At 31.8% G+C, this 25,685-nt stretch overlaps 2 protein-coding genes across 3 annotated transcripts in view; both read left to right on the top strand.

Annotated features, from left to right (window-relative positions):
• Window positions 1-5,877, top strand: part of Cyp4g15 (Cytochrome P450 4g15) — a 55,662-nt gene extending 49,785 nt beyond the window's left edge. Inside the window, exons 6-9 of the mRNA XM_088227547.1 lie at window positions 303-638; window positions 1,517-1,754; window positions 2,253-2,438; window positions 5,218-5,877. Coding sequence (XP_088083673.1) covers window positions 303-638; window positions 1,517-1,754; window positions 2,253-2,438; window positions 5,218-5,396 — 939 coding nt within the window. The 3' untranslated portion in view covers window positions 5,397-5,877. The remainder of the gene's footprint in view (window positions 1-302; window positions 639-1,516; window positions 1,755-2,252; window positions 2,439-5,217) is intronic.
• Window positions 5,878-6,592: 715 nt separating this feature from the next.
• On the top strand, window positions 6,593-23,385 carry LOC148280960 (uncharacterized). Of its 2 annotated transcripts, XM_088227545.1 has the most exons (9): window positions 6,593-6,812; window positions 7,588-7,799; window positions 10,188-10,430; window positions 12,662-12,729; window positions 14,079-14,247; window positions 16,200-16,377; window positions 18,507-18,699; window positions 19,096-19,627; window positions 22,899-23,385. In XM_088227545.1, the coding sequence occupies exons 1-9, from the start codon at window positions 6,697-6,699 to the stop codon at window positions 23,162-23,164; spliced, it is 1,977 nt and encodes a 658-aa protein (XP_088083671.1). In that variant the 5' UTR covers window positions 6,593-6,696; the 3' UTR covers window positions 23,165-23,385. The 2 variants fall into 2 exon arrangements, with proteins under 2 accessions (XP_088083671.1, XP_088083672.1); XM_088227546.1 differs by lacking the exons at window positions 6,593-6,812; window positions 7,588-7,799; window positions 10,188-10,430; ... (1 more) ...; window positions 14,079-14,247; window positions 16,200-16,377 and adding an exon at window positions 18,175-18,252.
• The last annotated feature ends 2,300 nt before the right edge of the window (window positions 23,386-25,685 follow it).

The raw sequence follows: 25,685 nt of genomic DNA, 5'->3' as shown, positions 1-25,685 counted from the left end.
ATTGAAATTTTTTCCTACCTACCCAAACTGTTCAGTTTGGGAAAATTACAAGTAAATGGACATATTTTGAGGAATTGTACTAAATCTTAAAATTTTATTTAAAATTTAAAACAAAAATTAGCAAAAAAATAAATAATTAAAACTATACTATGAAGAGAGGAGAGGAGATGTGAAGTAAAGAAGAAAGCGAAAGGAATAACTCAAATATTTTTATAGTGAAAAATAAAAAATCAATGAAAAAGTATAATTAGAAGTTCCCTTGTTATAACTATTGAAAAATATGGATACATGATTTGTTACAGGTTATTAAGAGGAAGAAGGAAGAATTCTCAAAGGGTCAACAGTTCTCATCATCTGCTATCATTGCTGAAATTCAAAAGAAAGAGGAGGCTGAAATTGCTGCTCGATTGAAAGAAAAGGAATCAACAGAACCAAAGCAACTAAAAGAAAAAGCAACAATAGAAGGATTGTCCTACGGACAGTCAGCTGGGCTAAAGGATGACTTGGACGTAGAGGATAATAATATTGGAGAGAAAAAGAGATTAGCTTTCCTAGATCTCTTGTTGGAAAGCTCACAGAATGGTGTGGTTATTACTGATACTGAGATTAAGGAACAAGTGGATACCATTATGTTTGAGGTAAGTTTAACAATTGATAATTTTGGGTAAAAGAAAAACTAGTAGTAACAGGTAACAGATACAAGTAAGGGTAAGCGAGCAAAAGGGCTGCCGCCTACAAGAAAGATAGTTCAAATAAAGAAACTAACAACGTCTTTATTAAACATAATGTTTAATTTGACCCAGGTCCAGAAGGAATGGACTTTTCTAAGTCGAATCACATTCTTGAAATGAAGAAAGTTCATAACCTATTTTTGCGATACCTGTATCTTGAAAAAGATTACTTTTATCCATTCATGCGTCTATCATTATTTTTTGCAGGGATGCTGAATAACAACACCATTGAATCTCTTTTTTGGGAAACATTATTAAAAGTACATTTCTGAAAGTACATAATTAAATCCAAATGTACTGAAATATATAAATTTGCATGTTTTTAATAACTATACCAAAGCGAGATATTTGTACTAACTTATGTCATTTTTTGATCCTGTATGTATGCTTGATTTGGTTAAGCACTTCCAAGCGTGTTGGTTTTTGGCTAGTTTTCTTCATACTTCCATACAAAATAAAAGTATGAAGAAAACTAGCGGCATCTTTTTTTAAAAGAGGTAAGTTGGTCTTGTTAGTTTTCTCCATATTTCCTTTCTCTGTGGTAAAACAACTATGCATGCGAATGCTATATCCAAACCATGCATATACATAGAATAGAAAAATGCCAAACGTGAATATGAAAGTCAACTATCTGTGGCCAAAACTGTAAATGTAACACAGTGTATAAAATGATCACTTAACCCAGCCGATGATAGATCACAAGCACTGTAAATGCTTAGATGTCTGAACACTAAACAGCTTTGTCACCGTTGAAAAAATATCTAAAATAATGTTTGTATATTTAGGGTCACGATACAACAGCAGCTGGAAGCAGTTTCTTCCTTTCCTTGATGGGAATCCATCAGAACATCCAAGATAAGGTGATCGAAGAAGTGGACAGCATATTCGGAGACTCAGATAGGCCAGCCACATTCCAAGACACCTTGGAAATGAAATACTTGGAAAGGTGTTTGATGGAAACCCTTCGACTCTACCCTCCAGTGCCAATCATTGCTAGACAGATCAACGAGGATGTCAAACTGAGTAATTAAATCAAAATAATTATACTTTTATAACTTCTTCGTGATTTTGATAGTTTTATTTTAATTCTGAAATGGTTTTTCAAAACAATATACTTTCTTCTTAATGCCATTGCTAAGTTGAACATAATCGCAAGAATATCGCTAAGATTGGAAGTGGGTCAAAAAGACAACCACTTATAAAACAATATCATAGAAAAAAAGAAGTATGTTAGTATTTGCACTCTTTTATAACACTGCTCAAATATAGATGGCCAAAAAAATTATCTTGAAAAACAAATATTTTATCCATAGTACCTTTTTATCGATTTAAAAGAAATTACTAGTATAAAAGAGACATAAAATTCTGATTTTACCAATGTTTAAAGTAGACAAAAGTGTGAAAATACGAGCAATAAATACCAGTTCTATTTATTCAAAAAAAGTTTCACATAGTGATGGCATTTTGAATCCTTCATTTGTTCAAAACTACTTAAACAACCAATCTTTTTTTTCTCCCCAGAGTCTAACAATCTCACTGTTCCTGCTGGAGCTACAGTTGTGATTGGAACCTTCAAGGTCCACCGTAGAGAAGACATCTACCCTAACCCGGAACAGTTCAACCCTGACAACTTCCTTCCCGAGAAATGTGCCAACAGGCATTACTATGGCTTTGTTCCTTTCTCTGCGGGACCGAGAAGTTGTGTTGGTTAGTATAACGGCTTATTTTTTAAAAGAAAGTTAAAAGAATCACTTAATTACTAAAAATGATGCCAAACGATGATATGTGGATCGAAAGCGCTGCTGGAACGAACATCTTTGGAAATAAGGTGGGAAGACTTATGACTGTGATTTCCTCCTCTGATAGATGTATCAGCAAATCACAAACACTCATTCATCCGAATATCACTGGAAACACTGTCGTCTCCAATTCCATCTCAACTTCAAGTGAAACCTTAGTACTCTCCTGCTAAGTGATTAAACCATATAATAATGTGATAAACTTTGTAACGATTGGCTTATTTTAAAACCTCATGGATAACATTTCAAAGGAATAACACCATAAACAAAATGTGTATGATAAAGCGAAAAACTATCACCAGCTTTTTACCTTTGCTAGTTATTTAATAGCTTTTTGCTCGCGCAGTAGTTTTAAGCGATAAGCTGGCAATTTATTCAAAACGTTATTTTTCGATTCCTGGTATGTGGCATTATATTATTAATGTTTAAATCTTTTTTCAACTGCCATATTTCTAAGCCTTTAGATTGGCCTTTCAACTGTAAAATTATCACTTTTTTTACATGTAAAAATATTGAGATAAGCCAAAATTGTTTTACCATTGCACTTTTCAGTCGGATAACCGAAGGGAGATAAAATTGAATTTATTTGTATGTGTATTGAACGAAATACAATTCCACATTCGCAAAGCTTCTGTTCACTTTTGTCTACCGGTCGTTTTATTTACTTGAGTCATTTGTTATTATGTTCAATAAAGATATAAAGAGTCGAATTTCCTTTACAAATGGCATTGCGGTGAAATTCTATACAAAACGAAATGCGATAGCTAAAGAAGAATAAAATGTAATTTACGTGTAGAACTAGTCAGCTGTATTCAACGCAAATAAACAATTGCATATATAGATTTTTTTTTAAACATTCCGAACAAAAACACATTTATTATTTTAAAAACATATGTATATTTTATGTTTAGCCTAGTTTCCGACATTTTTAATTAAAGTGTTTTTTTAACAAATAATTCTTAGGCGTACACAATTTTTGAATTATTCAATTTGGATGTACACTCGTTTTTTGCTTCAAGATGTCGTACCTTATAATCTACTTGTAGCTTATTATTATTCTTTAAGGTGGGGATCAGGTCGATGCAAACTCCTGAAATCATTGCGACCTGTGAAGATCTATTGTGACGGATCTCCGTGAATAGTTTTCACCCTCCAAGTCCAGGTTTATAAAGAGCCTGGCTGCTGTGTGGAAGGCGGGAGTTTACATTTTGATAAATCTCCCCCTTCAAGACCAGATTCGTAAAGTATCGGGCTTTTAGGTAGGGAGCGAGCTCTTTAACATCTTCAGGTTTAACCAGTGGTCCCCCGAAGATGAGGCTCCTTTTATGTTGTAAAGCATCACATCCATCGACTAGAAGCACTTTTAATATTCGAGCCGTCCGTCCTGCGTCATTCCATGCGTGCTCTGAATCTACGCTGAAAAGCTTTTAACACGTGGACAACACAATATTCTCCACATAGTGGCACATAGTCAAAGACATTGCCACCGAGATAGGCGGGCAAGCTATCTCCGTGGAACAATGATTACCTCCATCACCGCATTGTCCTCGTTTCAAGGCGCACAGACATGACCTTATGACAACAGCGATTTGCCCTAAAATGACATTTTCATTATTTAGTTCATTCTTCAACAATTCCAATTTCTTTGACAGGTGCCGTGGCACAATTGGTTACACGACCAACTGTGAAACAGGCGTCGCGGGTTCGATTCCCGCCAGTTGCAGGAAAAAATCCAAGAAAGATTTTTTCTCCTTGGTCTGGGTGTTGTGGTGTATATTTCATTACTTTCTTTCATAGCCCTTTTTTCCTACCTGCCAAAGAGGCTCTAAATAGCGTTCTGTCCTACACGGACGGGGCTGTTTGCGGAGCTGGGACAAGACAGTATTGCCATAATAATAATAATATTAAAAATCTTTTAATCATTATACATAATGGTTACAAATAATAAACAATAAAACAAAGACACACATGCGTAAAAAGCTGACAAGCCGCTAGCAATTTCCTACAGTGACCAATAAAAAGTTTAAAAAACGTAAACTTAAAAAATATCATTTTATAATTATAATAATAAAAATACGTATATGGTTTTATTCCACTTTTATTTAGAAATTTTTACCAGTGACCGGGTTTTGTCCTAACCAACATCGTCAGACTGGTCGACATGTCGGTCACGACGAAGCCCGGTCACTAGTAAAAATTTATAAATAAAAGTGGAATAAAACTAAATACGTATTTTTATTATTATAATTAAATATGCAGTTTCACTAAGAAATGTCAATAGAAAAACTCAATATATTAATATCATTTTAGATTGTGGTGATTTGTGCTTACATTATATGCATTAAAATTTACTCCGTTTCATCTTCAAAATATTTTTGTATACTGTTTTACATTTATCGACTAAAAAACTTTTAACACCTTTAGAAAATTTTTATTCAAATGATTTTTAATTTTTTTTTTTAAAGTTTTAAAATTATTTTTATCAATTATTTTTAATATCTATTGTTTTGTACACAACAAAATGACCCTTAAACCTTTCGCTTATTGATAGTTCCTAGAGGATAGAGGCCCTCACGTGTCCTGCAGCTCACGAAATGCGTAGCATCCATCTCCAGCATCACATTTTCCATCATTAAAACCTACTAATATCAAAAAATGCGTTGCAAAATTCAATTTTTACATTTTAGGTCGCAAATACGCCATGCTTAAGCTGAAGATCATACTATCGACAATCTTACGTAATTTCCGCATCCACTCTGATGTCAGCGAAGAAGACTTCAAACTACAGGGAGACATCATCCTCAAAAGAGAGGAAGGCTTCATGGTCCGCCTAAAATCCCGCAAAAGGACTACTGTTATCGCATAAGCCGACTACTCAAAAATCACCTTTAAGAAAAAAAAATTAACTAATGTAATATAGAACCACATAGATCAAATGTATATATTTATGGAATGTTTCATATGTGTAAGTATATTGAAATAAGTTTTATTTTAGCTCATTTTTAAATAACTGCGGAACCTGAAGAAAAAAATTAACGATAATAAATAAAGCATTAATAGAATAATGTGTTTTAAAATACATAAAATAAAAATGAAAAATTAAAATATGTGATCATTATTTGAATATTCAAAGTGGTACAGCTTAAATTTGAAGCATTGTTTTATCTAAATATGACTTACGATATGAGTTTGATTTTATTTGTGCACTCACAAATGTATTTTTAATTAATCTAGCACTTACTTCATGTACATCAATGTGATCTACTTTTTATTTTTGTATAAAATATATAAGGATGATGGGTGATACATAGTCTTTCTTGTAAACAATAAATGCGTATTGTTTGAAATGATTGTTTTATTTTTTTATTTCATGGACACTTATATTGATATTTCAACTTACTAAACTATTTTACGACCTCAAGAATAAATAAGTCATTTTTTTTATTTTTTTTTATGGTTACATACTTATTACAGCAATTTACATTTAGTTATATACTCGCATATGTAATAGCTTTGATGAGTAGTAAAATTAAATGTAGATTTTTTTGTTTTTGATGGTGATACATCTAAACTACCTATCTAGCGATAGTTTCCCCGTTTTAAGACAGTAAATAGTTTTTTTTTCAATCGGATATTTTTATCATTTTTTTTCCTTGGTTTTCCCATTTTTATAATTAATAAATAATGTAAAATAACAAATGTAAAATAAAAATTAACCGTTTTAAATTTGAATCACATGTATATACATCATATGATATAAATATTCAGATTCAAAGTAAGGATACATGTGTTAAACTATGTACACGTGAGATTTATGTTAATATAATATTATTATTAGAGCGCATGTAAGAATATGCTTAATTTAAGATATTATGAAAAAACCAAAAAACAGTTTTCCCTTTTTTAAAATACTTACGTGGTTTTGATTTCTTCATAAAAATCATTTTTGAAAAAAACAAAAAATGTTTCTGTTATTTGGCTACACTATTTAAGTTCAAGTAGGAATTTAAATTTAAATAAAAAAATAATAATTCTAAAAATTGACCAGACTAAAACAAAACACAACGACGGAAAATAATATAAAGATACAAAAATACGTCAAAATTTCTACATAATCTCTGGTCAAAATATTAAAACTCGAACAATTTTTGATCTACATACATAAAATGGATAAAAAATTGGAATTAACGGCCATCGGATGCCTTCAAGGTAAAAAATTGGCAGATTTTAGAGAAAATGCACTAAAATCTTTTCAAGATTTGAGTCCAAGGACATTAAGACGGTAAATAATTCATTTTTATCTGATTCAATAACAGTAAATGTCAACTCAGCTCAATATTACATTTTGTGGTAATATTTTATTTAAAAATTCAAATATGTACCTACCTATTAAGTTTATGTAAAATCACTTAAATGTGCCATATCAAACACCTCCACCATAATATAATGGTCGGTGATTATAAGATATTTTTCGTGTTTAAAAAGTTTGTTTTTGAATGTTTACAAACAACATTTGCTTTTTATGGGTGGATCCCAATCAGATTATTTCCCCAAATTCATTATAATTTCTTTATAATTCCCATTATTATTTCCTTTAACTGGATTTTTGGTAATACTAAAATTATATTAACTGACGTTCGATACATTTTTGAAAATCGCAATCCTAAATAAAGTGGGCTCTGTTGTTAAAAGAGCAGAGTTTGAAATTTGCAAAAACAATTCTGTATTTAAAAAAATATTATTTTATGTTTTAGAACTCAACCATAAAAAAGTTCCTTGATACCTTCTTAAATTGAATATTTGAATAATAATACTTGTTAGTTTTGGGATTCAATCAGACACAAGTAACTGGGTACCTACTTATCAACTAAAAGTATTTTTCCAATCTAATAGCAGGCAAGCCAACGTTCGCTCAGGACAACGTCCGTCAGGTCCGCTAGTAATAATTAACTATGTATGAGCGTTCTTTTCACTCATACACCAATAAAGTGCCTTCGACCAGTTGTGGTGCAAGAATTAGGAACATAAAAAAAAAGATAATTAAAAAATCCTTTTAGGCATCGGCAGCCTCACTACATTTGTGTTCTAAAGGAACTGGAAGAAGATGGCTATATTCTGGCTCCTCAGTTCATCAGAGATCTGATGGTGGAAAATGAAGAAGTTATCTTGAAGGATGATTTGGGGATCACTCTCAAATTATCAGAGAGTCCAATGTTTATAGATTTGTTAAGAAATATTTTAACAAAAGCTGAAGAACGCAATAGGGATCGTAAGTATAAAATACTCAAAACTATTTTTTGTATGTAAGTTATCCGTCTTTTAGCGTGGTTATTATTATCAAGAAGATATGCGGAAGTAGAGTGGTTTGATGAATAGGTATTTTAATATGGTTTATTGTAACTAATTTTGTTCTATCACAACAAATTAGTCCATAATATATTCTCCTTATATATTTCCTCTTTTATTCCCTCGATTGAATGCGAACAAAAGTGTCGAAAGTGCACACTTTCATCTGCTTGACATTCCGTTTTGAAGGCTTGTAATCAAATAAAATAACATATGTGACGTAAAAGCAAATACAACATCTTATAAAGCAAAAAATTTAATTTTCAAAGAAATATGACTTTAACCATTTTGCTTTACTTTTGGTGCTCATTTTTTAATTTAAAAAAAACGGACACAACTTATTTAAACATGTAATAGAAGATGGCGAACAAGTGAGCAATGTAATGTTTTTCCGAAAGAAATATTAAACAGCGGCCTGATACTTTACTGAAATCTCTTGATAAAATTAATAAAGCCTAGTAGTTTTGAACCATTATTATTTATTATAGAATCAATATGCTAGTTTAAGTTTATAGTCCACGATAACTCCAGAATCCCAAATGAATTTGACTACACTTAAATTGATATTTTCTGTTTTGTAATCGAAGGAAATAGATTTATTTTATTTCAAATAAACATAATTTTGCATACGGTTAAAGAATGCGTAACTTTAAACATAATGAAATGGATCCAAATTATCTTGGAATTAACATTTTACTACTTTGTAAAATTTATCTTTATTTATAATCTATTTTTTAATTATTTTTTTTAAATTTATTTTTTTTGTTTTTTACAATAAACACAATAATAAAACAGAGTATTAAAAAAGTATAGCATAATTACATAGCAATGAAATACGTATTAATAGAAAAATAGAAAACAAAAAATCCCACAAAGGCATGGCCTGTTCGTGGGTACAAAAGAAAATGTTATTGAATTTTTGCTCCTATAATAAATAATAGACAATTATAATATTTTTGTGTAACATAAGAAAGAAAAAATAAAATATCCCGTAAAAGATAATATGGTATTTTTTTTATAGTAAATAAAAAAGGAAATAAAAAATATTAATAAAAAAAAACACAAAAATATTCCTTACGATAAAAGGGCAACAAAATAAATCATAGAAAAAAAGAGCTCATATGTTTAGTTTGAATCCAGGATAGTGCATGTTTTTTAAAAAAAGGAAAATTTTGAATGTTTGGAATCTATGAAATATTATAAATAAAAAAATATTTAATTAATATATTCTACGTTTACGATCTTGGCGCCTACAGCAGTGACCGACCGTTGTTTTGGATTCGGACAGTTTTGGGCAGTAAAACTAGTTGTTTCGGTTTCGGATAAAATTTGGCAAACTTCAGCTCAGCCGAAAACTGTGGTCGGGATGTGACGGATTACATTCGGTTGTACTCGGATGCATCTTATGGCTGATGACTCGGCCGATTTAGGGATTTGTTAACTATAGTTAGCTCCTATAGCGTACAGTGAAGAACTTTTACTTAAAAGTAAAGTTATATGTTTAACATAAGAACGAACAATTAAATTGATGCCCTTTATTTCATTTGTGCATTTTATTTTACAATTATTTTTAAGAACCCGTGAGGTGTAACAATAATGAGCCTAATAGGGAAATATCACGTTTTAAAAAAAAAATTCAAAGTAAAAAGTAATGAAACACTGTCCAGTAAAAAAGGAATTTTTGCTAAGTATTAGTAGCATATTTTTTAATTTGTAATTTAGAATTCCCGAAAAAACGGTCATTGCATTGGCCACGCCCTTAATACGTCACGATTCATGTTCATTTTTAACTTTGTTCCAAACCATTCAAGTTCTTTTAGAACATCGTCACGAATATATATTTTTATATTTTCTTTTTTAAGGTTGTGCGTGAAAACATTTCTCCACAATATCCATTTTGATTTTGAACATACAAATTATTATTCGAAAACCATTTTATATATTTTTATCGGTAGTACGTGATATTTCCCTATTTATCGAGTTTTAAAATGACTTTTAACTTACTTAAATATATATATTTTTTAATTTGTTGCAACAGAGAGAAAAAATATATATAAATAACACTCTTCTCAAAAATATTTTCCCTCTCTGTTGAAACAAATTTAAATATAAATAACTCCTTAGGAAGAAAATCCAGCCAGTCTGCAAGCATTTGGATATACTAAAGAAATTGATCATTTAAATTGGTTTCGATTTCAGCCGGAACTAGAGCAGAAGCCAAAATTGGGTTTCAATTTTGGTGTCGGCTGAAAATTTTGCTTCGGCCGGTCACTGGTCGACAGCTCCCGCCGCTGATTTCTCTTCTTTTCAGGTGATGCAATTGGGGAAACAAAGGTATTATGTTCGGGGGCTTTAAGGTTCTTAGACGTGGCCCTCGGGAGGGCCCCCAACGCGCCCTCCGTATCCGACATCCCTGGGCGGGGCCGGGGCTGGCTCTGGCTGGTGAGGAGACTACTCCTGGTGGCTCTAGGCTTGGCCATGGGCATCAAGATGGATGGGGGCGAAAGAGAAGCCAACTGTCGTTTCTTGTACGCGAGATTTCTGCTAGGATATTGTGAGTTAAAAATAATTGATTTATATTAGATGCTTACTTCTAAAATCGCCTTTTTGTATTAAATAATAAACAATTGGATCTCAATCCCGAGAAAATTTTTCTTTCCAGTGGGGTGGATTCAGACCGGAATAAATTGCCAAGCCTACACATTTTATGTGAGTGATGTTTTGCATCATAAAAGGAGCATCATCTTCGGGGGAGCACTGGTTAAACCTGAGGATGTTAAAGGGCTCGCCCACTGCCTAATAGCTCGATACTTTACGGATTAGGGTTTGGAGAGGGAGATTTGACAAACTGGAAACTCTCGCCTTCATAAATAAATTGAAAAAAGTTAATTTTGGTCAACCAGTTCAAAATCGCTTGGATACGTTTTTAAAGGAAGAAAAACGCGGACAAAAAGTATTACAAAAGATATAGGCGCGCCAACAAAGGCTGCCTGCCTATGACAAAAATTAATAAATAAAAAAAATTGCATGCAAATTATCTACTAGCTTTTGCCCACGGTTCGGTCTCCTGGTATTAGGGAGAAATCATTTAAGCAATTAATAAGTGGAGTCATTTATCAATAAGAGTTTTCATTTGCCAATAAGAATATTCCCGATGGAATGATATGAGGGTAGTAGAAGCAAATTTAGAAATCTCCATTGAAGGAGTCACTGAGATATTTGTGAAAAACTTTGAAAAAAGACTTGTGAGATTTCTAATTGAACGAAGTCATGCCAAAAGCAGTCAGTCACAGAAAAGCGAAACTGAGATAATAGCACTTTTGTGAAAAGAGTGAATAATCAAGTCAACATAATAGTTGGAATGTTTTTGACTTTAACAAATGATAAACAATGAGCACATTAGATTTTTTTTATATTACAAAGAAGAATCAAATTGTGAATTTGACCAGTTTCTGGCTGTTTTAAGCAGAACATAGAATTGATCTTACTTCACTCGATAAAATCAATATTCAATTTTTTCGAAATTGTAGACTGGCTGCTTTCTGCATAACTACGTTCAATTATGCTTCACTAAAAATACTTCAATGGAGAATGCTAAGCTTGCGGTGTCAAGTAGTATAATTAAAATCTATTTTTCAAGATTTAGAGTTAAAAAAAACAAGAGTTAAATTTTTCATATGTTAAAAAAATATTCAAATTTTGAACATTTTAACCAGCGGTGATATTCTGAATCGTTCTCGCAGCCGTAGAAAACACTTTATCTCGCGTAACCCGTATGTAAATACACGAGAGCGTTTGGAATATCACCCTAGATGGACCAAGATTTGGCGAGTATAGTGGGTGACGGAAAATCTCTAGCTTATACACCATGAATTGGCCTGACACACGTTTTGTATATCCGAATTATGTTCCAATAATCATGCGTTCATTGTACTATACGACATTTCTTAGGGATCCAGATGTTTACTAACTGAGGTGGATATGTTCTCATCATCACTATGGCAGCATCATCTGCATGGCATGTGATGTTAATGACCTTATCTCCCTTAGTAAATTCACTATTTTTTTTTATTCTTAAAAGCGTTTTTTTTTAATATATTTATTCTGCTTGTGTAAGAAAAGGTTTTAGGCGTTATATTGTTATGCTATATTAAGTTGTGAAGGTGCTAAACTTGCTTTGTTGTTCTCAATATATGTTATTTTCTAAATGTTAATATTATTTTAGTCCCCAATTGAGTTGTTGTAACTCTTGGGAATGTAATTCAACGTATTATGCTTGTAAAATACTTTGTGTTATATGATTTATAAATAAAATAAATAAATAAAAAATATTTTTTAAATTCCAAGATCGTTAAACATACTACCTAACATATTTTAAATTCTTATTAGGTAGGTGCCCAGTGTATTCAAATATATAAAAGTCCTAGTCTTATGTGTTAGTGCCTATTTGTGAGCCTAATAAACATTCAGATTTCTTTTGTGTAGATAGGCGCACTCAAAGTTTTTTTTGCACCACAACAGACCTTATAACAATAGTGAATTACAGCACAGAATATGCAGGCTTGAGAAAAATCACATTGAATTATTGTGTTCTCACCAGGAATCGAACCCGGAACCTTCCGTGCGTCACCAAGCGTAACCACTACACCACGGAGACCGCCGTTTTTGAAACGTTCTGTCACAAACACATTAACATAAGATTATTAAACATTTGAACGCAGTGTAGTTGTACACTGGTACAGGGTATTTTTGCGCTTTTATTAAAAGGAAAATATTATATTTTAGATCCAGACCACGACACCGAAACAGCTGCTGAACATTTGTTACACGCTCGCAGAATGGCTTTTGGAATAGTAAGAAATTGTTTCATATATCTCATTTTATCACTCTGTACACGTAAGCGCCATTTTTATAAAATAACGATACAAAAAGGGAAAACGGTTTCTCTGAAATATTAATAAATTGAATAAAAAAAATGTATTAATTCATCTTTATTTTTGTTATATGTTTGTAATACACCAACAAGCTACAAAAAGTGGCTTGGTGGGATTTTAGTTTTAGTAAAAATATAACAAGTGAAATTTTTTTCAATTGTAAAAATGTATAATTATGCTATTAAATCAAATAAAAAAAAATATAAAAAAATGATAAAATGCGCCTCAAAATATCACGGTACCTACCTAGTATTTAACGTAAATAAACCGACATAAAACAAACGACAAACAACCGCCGAACGCGATGCGGTATAAATTTCTCATACCTTCTACTATCACACTTAGATGATGAACACTGTAATTCACTCAGAAACGTCGGCAAGTAAAAGAAACGATACACGATATGTCGTGTCAATCAATTTACAATCCCGGACAACATCGCAAGTATCTGAAAGGTCATGAAAACCCACGAATTTAACCCCGAGGAAAAGAAGAAAACAATGGGTCTAAACTATAAGCCTGGTGTTAAGTTACGCCTGGGCATTACCACTAGAATAAAGAGGGTAGGGTAGTATAAAGAGGTATTTTCATCCGTATTCTACCATTATGCGTAGGCGTTAATGCTAAGTTTTTGAGTAAGAACCCGTATTTTTTAAATTTATTTATTCATATTTTTGTCTTATAAACTATAATTAATAATAAAAATAATGTGACCTCACTGGGGTTACTCGTGCCGAGCACACTTAACGACTTTAAAAAATATATTTTTCCATTGGGGAATATACAAAGAAGATTAACTTAATAAACAGAAATAATTAACAAAATGTTCAGACAGTTTTAAACACTACATATTTATGTTTGTAATTGATTTATGTACATCTATATTATTTATATTACAAAACGCACAATGAAAGAACAAAAACCTAACATAAGCTATACACTTGTAGAGCGGTTGATTCAATATTGGTTTGGGCGAATGTGACAATCCTTTTTACTTCTACCTAGCTCCACTATCCATTTTTTTATAGCCTTTTTGAACATTTTCTCGTTACTAATTGTTTTAATAGAAAGTGGAAGTAGGTTATAGATTTTAATCAAATAATACTCAAAATCCCTTTGTCCGAAAGTGGTATAAGTTTGTATTTGTTTGAGTTGTCTTTGTGTTGAGGATCTAGTGATTATATTATTTGTATTGTAGGGTTTATGTCTTTCATTTGAATAAGAGTAGTTTGCTCATGGTTTTCCTGTAAATTATGTTTCGTTTTCAGGATAAATGGAAATTTTGTGAAAATGACGGCGACTGTGCAAATACACTGTATTCTGTGATTTGTCTTCTTCTAAGAGACATGTATTTAAAGAAAAGCGTAGAGCTTGGGGAAAATGATCCTCAAGAGGCCATGAGGGCTTGCCAACTGGCTGTCAAACGAGCTGAAGAAGGTGATAACAAGTATTATCTTAATAATTTGTCAGCGTCTATTTTGTAATTTAATTTCTCAAAATACAATATAATTTGTAGGTAATAAAATACATTTTTATGGGTTTAGCGAAAATTGCAAAAAAGGTCTATGGTATCGTCGCGTTGGTCTAAAAAATAAGGAAGCATTGTTTTTAAAAAAACACACTATTGTCCTATTAAACTTAGCCAAACAAAACATAAAAATAACAGTAAATAATGTTCTGATTGCCTCTACTTCATCATAATTCTCTTTCCGCACCTTTTTAAAAGCTCTATTGGGAACTTGATTGGTACACTAATCTCAGCGTACCTTGATCGTTTTTTGTTACATGAAGGTAATATTATCAGTCATACAAACAAAATATATGAATATAGGGAGAAAAAATATACCCCAAGGATAAAAATTTATTTATATATATATATATGTAAATAGGGAAATATTACATACCTTCTACGAATACCGATAAAAATATATTAAATGGATTTAGAAAAATTAATTGTGTATTCAAAATCAATATGGATATTGTGGAGAAATGTTTTCATACATAACTTTAAAAAGTAAAATATTAAAAAAATATGTCCCTAGAAAAACGCGACATTCATTGATAATTATGACGTCAAGATTCGTGACGATGTTCCATACAAATTTTAACGGTCATGAACAAAGTTCAAAATTAACATAAATCGTGACGTATTAGGGGCGTGGCCTATGTAATGACTGTTTCCGTGAGAATTTAAAATTATAAGTTTAAAAATATTTTTTTAGCTACTAATAAGTAGTAAAAAAATATTTTTTTTACGCGACAGTATTTCATAGACCCTTATTACTTAAAAAATAAAAAAAACGTGATATAACCCTATTCTGTGAAAATGAACGGCAACGTTAGACGAGGACTACCAAGGAAGACGTGGTATGATCAGATAAACCAAAATCTTAAGTCTGGTCATGTCAAAAGCAGACAGAACCGAAGGGCATGTATGACTAGATGTATGAATGTGGAAGAGGCTAGGATTGTATGCCGGAATAGAAGTGTGTGGCGGTCTATGAGCTCTGCCTACCCCTACGGGGAAATGGCGTGATGGTAGTAGTAGTAGTAAATTAGATAGATATTTAACTTTCAAAACACATTTCCAATATGTAACGTAAAGAAATTCATTTATGGGACGATTAAAAAATGTAATAGATAGAAAGAGTAGAGTATTCTTATATATAAAAGAATTATATGTCCACACGTAAATTACCGTTCTTACATTCTTTTTTTATATAATGAAGGGGAAATAAAAAAATATATAAATTCTTCAAAATAAGGCGATGAGGATTATACTCAAAATAAATACATAATATTCTAATGTAGAAAGAAAGCACGAAGAAATTGGCTTGTTAACAGTAAAACAAAAAAGAAAATATGATGTGGCAATTTTTATTTACGAAATAATTAAGGGGATAAACAAAATAAAATATATAATCAAATGCAACCAACAATGTCATACATATGAATCTAGGGCATTAAAAAAAGATAACATTACCAATGAGGGGAAAAACAGAGTCACAAAACTCACTGTACAAGAGATTGACGCTGTACAACGAGTTACCTGAAGAAATTAAATAAATAAAAAATATAAAAAAATACTGATATTAGTTCTTTAGATGTTATGAACTAATTTAATAAAGCATAAGTAAATGCGCTTTAGGTCGAGAAACTATAAAATATTTTGGTAACCTTTTTAAATAAATATTACGTGTCAACCATGTCGGGAATCGAATCCGAAACCTCTTGCATGGCAGGCAAATGGCCTGACCATTATGCCACTAGGCGGACTAAGGATTATTTTTTACATTGGCTTTACACGATTTGGCGGTGACGTGAACTGTCAATTTAAAAACATGAAAACCCACTTCATAGAAAAATTATCAGATAAATATTTTTTTCAGCTGAAAATGACGACAAGTATGCGGAGGCCGTGACAGCGGCGGGACACTGCCATATTCTCAATCGAAATTTTGATGAAGCTCTTAGGAATTTTGACGAAGCTTTGGAAATTCGAGAGAGAACAGTTAACATGTATGGCATATGTGAAGCCTTGATAAACGTAGCAATCGCCTTGCAAAAGTAAGACAAATGATATTTTAATAATGCTTTATCATCATCATCATTCCCTTTCCGCACCTAATGATGCTTAGGGCACTGCATTGGGTACACCAATCGCAGCATATCTTTATAATGTTTTTGTCACATGAAGGTAAGATGTTCAGTCATACGTTTCATAGGGAATATGAAATACTTTAGTGTACAAACACCTTTTCAAATCAATAACGCTAAGGTACTTTGTTTAATTTTATAATGTGAGATAGAATCAAATGAATCAAAAATCCCAGATTCGTTATGTTGAGCGTTTACATAAGTTTTGTCTGGTTTTTTCCAAATTAAAAGAAAAAGAAGATTACAAAAAAATCATACAACTGTATATATGTAATATATAAAAATAATTACATATCCCTAACTCTTAAGTCCAAGAGCCCTGTATTGAGTTGGGATACAACATAATGGAAAGTGGAAGCATGCATTTTATTAAATAATAGCAAAATTTTTCATTAAAATTTATTACATAAACTTGTTTCAATAAACATCTGTACAACACGCTTAATGGTATATAAATCTATGCAATATCTCGCAGCAGAATCCTGCAATCATCCCTTCCCTTAGACAAAATCCAATAATTTTTTGGCACCGTGGCGCAGTTGGTTAGACGGTGAACTGTGAAAGTGGCGTCGCGGGTTCGATTCCCGCCAGTTGCAAAAAAAAATCTAAGAAATATTTTTTTACCAGTTGGTCTGGGTGTTGTAGTGTATTTCTCATTACCTCCTTCCATATCTCCTTTATCCCACCTGCCTACAAGTCTCAAAATAGAGGATTAACGGGTTATTCCTTTAAAAAAAAACTATTTGAAATTTAAGAAATTTTAGTTTTTTTTATATACCACTTTTTTATAATTTTATAACCAAGTAGTTTCGGCAAAAACAACATGCCTTCTTCAGGGTGTAATTGAAACAGAAACTAATCAGAAACTAGTTGGTAATTAAATTATTAAAAAAATAAAGTGGGACAAAAAAAAGTTTTTTCATTTTATTATATTGATGTTCCACAAAGTCTGTGCTTTAAATATTAAAAATATTTATTTTTTCATTAAGTTTCCTCTTTTTTTTTGAAGCTGTCTTTGTTAATTTCAAAACCTTTTAATATATTCATCTACATACATACCTATTTTGTATCCATATAAATTATTACAGTTTCATTTGAATACAATTATGTAATTTGTTTAATTTTTTTTGTCAAGCACATTATGTAAATTCAAATACTAAACATTAATATTACACATTATTCCATTTTTCAAAAATTTTTAAGTATGTCCAAATTTTTGCAGACTGGCGGGATTTCCTCCGTAGGGAGTTATTCATGTTTAAATAGTGGCATAATTAAGGTTTCAGCTCGTTCACAAAAGTCAACAGATGGAAGAGTTGAGGAAATGTGGATGTTCAAACATGGGCAGAATGGTGAATGTTACACAGTGTGTAAAGTGGCGACTTAAACCAGCCAATGACAGGTCATAAGCCCCGTAAATGCCTAGACTTCCATATTCCCTTTTCAAAAATGTTTTCCCTCTCTGTTGCAATAAGTTTAAATATGAATAACTCCCTAGGGAGGAAATCCAGCCAGTCTGCAAGTATTAGGACGTACTCAAAAATTGTTGAATTAACTACCTGGTAAAAGAAGAAGTATAAAAATTGAAAAATTGTTTTCAGGCATTGGCTAGTAGGTGATTTGGTTCAGCCGGATAAATCTCACCCGCATAATAAAGGTTTCAGTTCCTTTACTTCACAAAATTCAACAGATGGAAGAGTTGAGGAAATGTGGATGTTCAAACATGGGCAGAATGGTGAATGTTACACAGTGTGTAAAGTGGCGACTTAAACCAGCCAATGACAGGTCATAAGCCCCGTAAATGCCTAGACTTCCATATTCTCTTCTCAAAAATGTTGTCCCTTTCTGTTGCAATAAGTTTAAACATTATTCCATTTTTAGTCATTTTCAATTCTGCGCTTTGGTGCAAAACTATGAACTAACTTCAAAAGGAATCTTTGATTTCCTTCAACAAATTTGAGGGGAAATCCGATTCCTTCCAACAACTTATCTCTGTTTTGAATTTTGAAGTATAAAGACGTAAAATTATATTTGACTAGGCTGAAGAAGATAGACGAAGCCTGGGAATACTTGCAGCGGATGCTCAGCTTGGCGGAGAGGTACAAGCTCACCACGTGGGAAGCTCATGCTTTCTGGCGCTTGGGCGAGCTGATGCTGCGAGGAGGACGCCCGTCTGAGGGTTCTCCGTTGCTCTTCAAGGCCTACAACTGCTTCGGAGGCTCTATCAGAAAGGTTGATTTGCATGTTAAATTCTGTCACGATAGCTGCTAGGAATAATAACAGCTACGATTGTTTGTACTTAGGAGTTATTACTTAGAGTTAAACTACATTAGTTTTACTTTTATTTTTAAGAACTCGTGTGATTAACTCGGTACTCGTATTGGTTTTAATTTTATCCTTTTTTAAACAATGAGTCGATTGTACGTACTATAATGTTATGCAGACCATTGCGTTTATTAATTCAAGAGTTACTATGAAATATGTGGATAATAGAAATTGGACTGTTTAGAATTTAAAAACATTTCATGCATTTTGACTGTTTTTTTATTATAATTGTATAGAAAATTACAGGATTATCAAATTAATCTAATTGTTTGGTTAAAATTTTACTTATTTAATATGTTTTAGGAGAAAAAAGTTATGACGACTATTCCTCGAACTTCCCGGGCTCAAAGAAATAAAAGTATGATGGCGGCCATGAATGTAGTGGGTTCTGCAGCCATCATTTCGCCGAAAATCCAGTACAGAGAGTTGGAAAATAAACTACTCCACAACACGGAGCCCGTGGGCTTTTTAGTCAGCTCCATAAATAGAGAAAATGACGCGTACGTTGCAGATACAAGAACAACTCTTTTAAAGAAAAGAGATAAAGTAATCTCTGACAACCAAGAAAATTTACCTAACAAACCAAGAAAAGGTCCTAGAGAATCTGCTAATTATGATGCGATGGAAATAAATGCCAAGCGTTCCAGTTTGTTTAATATGGAGGTGTCTTTCGTGAGCCTGGGCAAAAAGGTGAAGGTCAAAAAGAAACAGCAAAGATTTTCATCGTATTTCTTAGATGATTTTGAAGATGACGATCCTTCCATGACAACTCACCTTGACAATAGGCATAAAGATGAACTCAGCCATATACGATCCATGTACGGCATTTCCAGAGGTAAAAATTCAACTTAGGTGTATGATTTGATCATGTGTCATAAATGCGTCTGCGAGTAAATCGCATCCTTATAATATAACTCGCCAATGAAAAACATGCTGAGAAGTTTCTAAAATACGTAGGGGTACTCAAAACAAAAACAAAACGAATTAATGTTAGGGTGGGCGGAGTTCTTGTAGCACCAGGTTCTGGTCGGTAGGATTGTGTAGAGCTACCCTTTCTCAGTTGTAATGCCACATGTCGTTGCTGCAGAAGGCTTCCATTGACTTATGTGGTTTTTTTGTGACAGTAGTTTGGTGAGTTCATCGTTTTGCGATGGATTATCGAGCGCGCAGCCGTGATGTTTTGCTTGCTGCTCGGGAAAACTGACACAGAAACTTTTGAAATAATTACAACGGCCCACAAACATGATTATGTAGAAAATCCGTGTGGTTTTCCGGTTTTAAATGAGTAAAATATCAATTGATGACCAATTCAGTTCTGGACGTCATTTGACGGCCCAAACTGACAAAAATATCGTTGAAATTAACGATATTTTATTAAGAAAAAAAGCCAAAATAGTTGTGGAGCTATCTAGAGTGACTCAGAGTTTACTGGTTTGGGGGATGAGATGGGTGGCTGCAAAATTTACTATTGCTAAACCCTCTTTGCGTCTATTTTTCACCTAAAAAGGTATGACCGCTGTGCGCTGTGTCCCACCCGCCTTATTTATTTGATCTAGCCTCCCGTCACACTTTTCATTCCCCTGACATAAAAGGATAACATTTAGCCAACGTTGCGAGGCAAAGAAAAAACAACGACTAAGGCACTGTCAAGCATCACGGAAAACAAATTTTAAAATTGCTTCCAACATTGGAATAAAAGATTGGACAATTGGACATTAGCTCCAATGGAGAGTACTTTAAAGGCTATTTAAACTTTTTTGTAATATAATTCATGGAATATTTTATTCAATATTAGTTTGGTTTCTTTTGGGTACCCCCTCGTTTCTCTATTTGGACAATAAATACCCTTTTTCCTTTTAATGTAGTTGTTACACTACCTCCTTCACCCCAAGATTAACTTTGAAAATTAAATTAAGTTAACGCTTGTAGCATGAAGCTTGACCAGCCTTAGGTGGCAGTTGACTAATTTTATAACTAAAATCCCTAACACCCCCCACTCTTCCGCTTCTTGTATCATGTAACTTCGGTGTGAAACATTATGCATCCTTTTTTATATTTACTTCGTAGAATTCATTAAATAATATCCCGAGATCATAAAAAATATAACGCGGTGACGTAAAAACCATCGCTTACGCAGTTGTACAATATTGTGAAGTAGAAATAATGAAGAAAAGGGCGTTAGTCGCTTTAGAAAATTCGATAAGACGCGCTGCCACCATGACATAATTGTTTGATTATTTAACTGAGTGCTGCCAGGATAATTATTTTAATCGACCCGTGTTGAATTTTTTTTTTCGATAAATATCTATCTGGCTTCATTACTATTCATTTAACTCTGTATTATACAATACAGTAATGATATAAACAAAAAAGAATCGATCAGATTTTATGTTTACAAATATTTTATTTTTTATTTATTTATTTTATTTATTTTTTATTTATTTATTTAATCTAATATAAAATACAATACAAATACATAGTTAACAAAATGTCTATACAATAGGTAGGTACATTCAATATATATATATTTTTATGGATATAGCCACTCCACTGGCCCACAGGCACGTTCCGGAGTGTCAGTGTATTTTTTATTCATACATAATTGTACATAATTTCACATCAATTGTGTAAAAATTTAAAAGAAATAAAAATTTAAAAGAAATAAAAAAAAAATTAGAAATTAAAACATATCTACATCAATAAAACGAAAAAGGATTTTCAAGAAACTATAATTACATTCTTATATATGAAACATATTCCTCAGCTTCCTGTCTAGTCTTTTTAGTAATCCATTTATGTACTCTAGCTTTGAAAATATTGTTTTTCATTTTGTTCGCCAATATGTCCTTGCTTAAAAAGTTGTATAGCTTAGGGGCCAGAAACGTATAATGCCTTTGTCCGTAATTTGTTTTTTTTTTTGGGAGCAGAAGTATTGTCTTTTGTCTTTGCCTAGTGTCGTAAATTTGTTGTCCGTCATTATGTCTGTCAGGATTTTAATGGAAATGTCTTAAAATTGTCTTTATGTATATTTGTCTTATGTCTAGTACTGGAAATTCTGTAAAAAGTCTGTCTGTAGAGTATTGGTAAGGCTTTTTACTGGCTACTCTTAGTAAGGCTTTTTGGGCTTTTATTAATGGCTCTAATGTAGTTTTATTTGTTCCTCCCCATCCTATTATTCCGTAACTAATAGTTGATTGTGCTAGAGCATAGTATACATTAATTAGAGTTGCTTTGTTTAGGATGTTTCTAAATATGAAAATGAATATGTATATTTTTTTGACTGCTATTGCATTCTTTTAAAAATCCATTCTGTTTTAAAAATTGTTACTAATACATTTAATTACTAATGATTAACAGCCCGATTTTATTAATCCACTTAAAACTGTCCCTTAATAAATGTAATTTTCTAGAAATTGTCGAAAGTTATTAAACGACAGACGCCGTGGCGCAGTTGGTAAGACGGCCAACCGTGAAACTGGTGTTGCGGGTTCGATTCCCGCCAGTTGCAAGAAAAAAATCCAATAAAGATTTTTTCTCAATGGGTCTGGGTGTTTTGGCATATTTTTCATTACCTCCTTCCATATCCCCTTTATCCCATCTGCTAACAAACCTCTTAATAGAGGCTGAGCCGGTTATTCCTTAATAAAAAATATAAAAAACTCTTTGTCAATAAACCTATTTTTTTAATCCGCTTAAAAATATGTCACCCTTAATGTGTCTTTCTTATGTATTTTTTAAAAGTTCCATCTATTTTTCCTCGAATTGTTTACACTGACTCATTAAAAACCTATATTAGCATAATGACTTAAATGGTTTTATATTTATAGAATATTAAAATGATTTTTTTATTAGTGTGCATTAAAAAACCGTGTTTATGGTATTTTTTAATTTTAAATATGAATAGTGCTTATTTAATATTCACATTAAAATGGTTACGTTTCAAATTTGAAGTAAATATCTTTATTAAAAAATGAAAAAAAAAAACAAATTATTTCCTATCCTGACAACATTGTTCATCCTACTCTAGCGCTCTCATCAAACTGCCAGGTAAGGCTGGTCAATTTTCTCATATTTATACAAAAATAGGGGCTTTATCTTATTTTCAGCTCAAGAAACGATTGAATCATATTTCGATGAGCTATCGAAATCCCACACGAGCATGGAATCTCGGGTTAAGATAATAAATTGGAAGTTAAATCAGACTCCATTTTGGCACGTTCCTGCACCCAGAGAAAAAAAACCGAGTGCCGGGGTAGCTTTGCAAGAAGAAGGGTTCATGGTTATAGAGAATGGGGTTGATATTGTGGACTTGACGAACGACGCTGAAGTGAAAGATGTCGTACAAGAACAAAATATTGAAATTATTTCATAAAACTGATGAACAACAGCTTATTTATTCAACGCCCAAAAGCCTTTTTCTTATAAAATCATAAATGTACTTACACGATTGATTTATGCAGGCAATATTTTAAATAAAGAAAGAAATAAAAAAAATAACTACTTATGTTAGGAAATTAATCATTGTTATGTACCTAAAACAGAGCCCCGATTATAACGAGACGTCAACCCTTGGATCCCTGAACATAGATTTACTTGGACACCAAAAACGAATGTTGATTGTAAACGTTAAAATACAAACTTAAATACGAGTATCCTCCAATTTTTGGTAGCATATGTATGATCGTTGAATACAGCCCTGGTTTAAATAATCAAACTTAGTAACTATGTGTTTGTTTTCGCGTCACTACTTTTAAAAATATTTTACTCCATATCCATGTATTAATATGTCAATGCAATAATGACAATAATACTGGAAAATCCCTAATATCTGGATCTGTTCTTACTTGAGCTTATCGAACTTACGCGAAATTCCTTTTTCGTCCTTCATATTTCTCTCACAAAACCCTAATGGGGAAATATCATGTTTTTTTAAAACGCTTTAAAAATATTAAAGCTCTATGAAATACTATCCAGAAAAAAACATTTTTGCTTACAGTAGCATAAATAATATTTTTAAATTTGTAATTTTGAATTCCCACAAAAACGGTCATTCCATTAGTTACGTCACGATTCATGTTTATTTGTTCCTGCCATTCAAATTTGTTTTGAATATTGCCACGAATCTTGACGTCAAAACTGGCAAGGTCAAACATGTTGTGTTTTTCTAGCGACGTATTTCTTTTTAAGTTCTTTTTTTCATTCATGTATGAAAACATTTCTCTAAAATATTTATATGGATTTTGAAAATACAATTAATTATTCTAAATCCATTTCATATATTTTTATCGGTATTCGTCGTATGTGATATTTTTCTATTATTGTCCTTATACCAACAGTAAATTCAGTCTTTTGCAAAAATATTAATCGTCCTAACACTATTTTATTTTATTCAATTTGTTCCTGATGACTCTGACAACCTCTCAGACCTCAGAGCCTCAGAGCAGACAAAGCGGATTCTAGAGCATAGTCGGCGTGTGGTCTTTAAATTGTTATGCACAGTTTTTTGAACTCCTACGGGCTTTTTTGTTTTAAAAAAAAAGGAACATGCACTGTTATTATTAAAAGCCTGTTTATTGATTTCAAGGACCAAACTAGAAGCTTTTTCCCCTCTCAGTAGCGTCTATCCGCAGTATTTACATGTATATTGTTGTTTTATTGTTTTTAACGACATCGATAAATTAATAGCACCTAATAATAAGAGAAATAATAATATAATATATAAAAATATTTTATACCTACCAAGTTAAGCATTGAAGATTACATCGGGCCATCTATCGGATTAAATTGGAACTGCCGCTCAATGGTGATTGTTGTAAAAAACAGATTCCTTTATTAAGGTTTCCAATATTTACAATAGATGCCGCTAGTTGTATCGGTTTGTATATTTTTCATAAGACGACGAATTTGTTTCATGTAAAGTTAAATAATATATTTTAACATAGGCCATAGAAATAAAAATTGATATGTACTCAAAAAACTCAAAATCAAAATAATTAAAATAAAAAAATAATATCATATGCCGATGATACGATTGTTTTAGTTGAGGAACTCAGTAAATTTAGTAGCCAATGACGTTTTAAATAAATTGAAATTATGGTTTGACAAAAATATATTATCTTTAAATACGGAAAATACAAAAATCATCCCATTTTTTATTAACAAAACAAATTTAGATTCAGTAGTTAAAATAATTATTCACCAAAGCAATTGCAACAAAACTAACTACGATCTAACATGTTCAGTACTTGATACAACAGATAAAATTAAATATCTCTGTGTATACATAGACCAAAACTTAAAAAGGAAAGACCATATTAGTAAATTAGTAAAACGAATTAGCAAATATATATATATAAATACATATTTATTAGATTAAGGAATATTTTAAAAATCAATTATTTAAAAATAGCTTATTGCTCAATTGTACAATCTATTGTATTGTAGGATGGGGTGGTGCATATGCCAATATATTAAACCCTCTTTAAATAGTACAAAGATTAATTATTCAAGCAGTTTTAAAGAAACCTTTAACATTCAATACGGAAGGTCCATATAAAATATTTAAGGTTCGTACAGTGGACACTCTTTATAAAATAAATTCAATTATACAAATTTATAAAGAAGAAAAAATCTAATAATTTGAAATGAATAAGTCACTCAGATACCAACATAATATTGAAATTCCTAAATTCCACACAAGTCATGGTCAAAATAGCTTTGTCTTCAAAGTTGTAAAAAAATTATAGTAATTTTCCCGATGAAGTAAAAACTATTAAAACATGTTTTTTTTTTCTCATGTACTCGTATATTTTAAATTACATAAACTCTTATAAATAATTAACTACAACAGTGTAAATCACTCTACAACCACAAGAGCTGGTTTCTTTTGGAGA

The sequence above is a fragment of the Micrasema longulum genome, unplaced genomic scaffold (assembly GCF_059751315.1).
Source record: "Micrasema longulum isolate JH-2025_06_02 unplaced genomic scaffold, ASM5975131v1 h1tg000509l, whole genome shotgun sequence".
Classification (NCBI taxonomy): Eukaryota; Metazoa; Arthropoda; class Insecta; order Trichoptera; family Brachycentridae; genus Micrasema; species Micrasema longulum.
Note: the sequence above shows the minus strand (reverse complement) of the source record. Positions and strands in the feature narration are given on the sequence as shown.

Excerpts from the sequence above, each read along its gene's own strand:
- LOC148280960 (XM_088227545.1), top strand. The coding sequence starts at position 6,697 with ATGGATAAAAAATTGGAATTAACGGCCATCGGATGCCTTCAAGGTAAA. Across the intron at positions 10,431-12,661 it reads GAGATTTCTGCTAGGATATT|ATCCAGACCACGACACCGAA; the intron begins GTGAGTTAAAAA and ends ATTATATTTTAG. Across the intron at positions 19,628-22,898 it reads CATGTACGGCATTTCCAGAG|CTCAAGAAACGATTGAATCA; the intron begins GTAAAAATTCAA and ends TCTTATTTTCAG.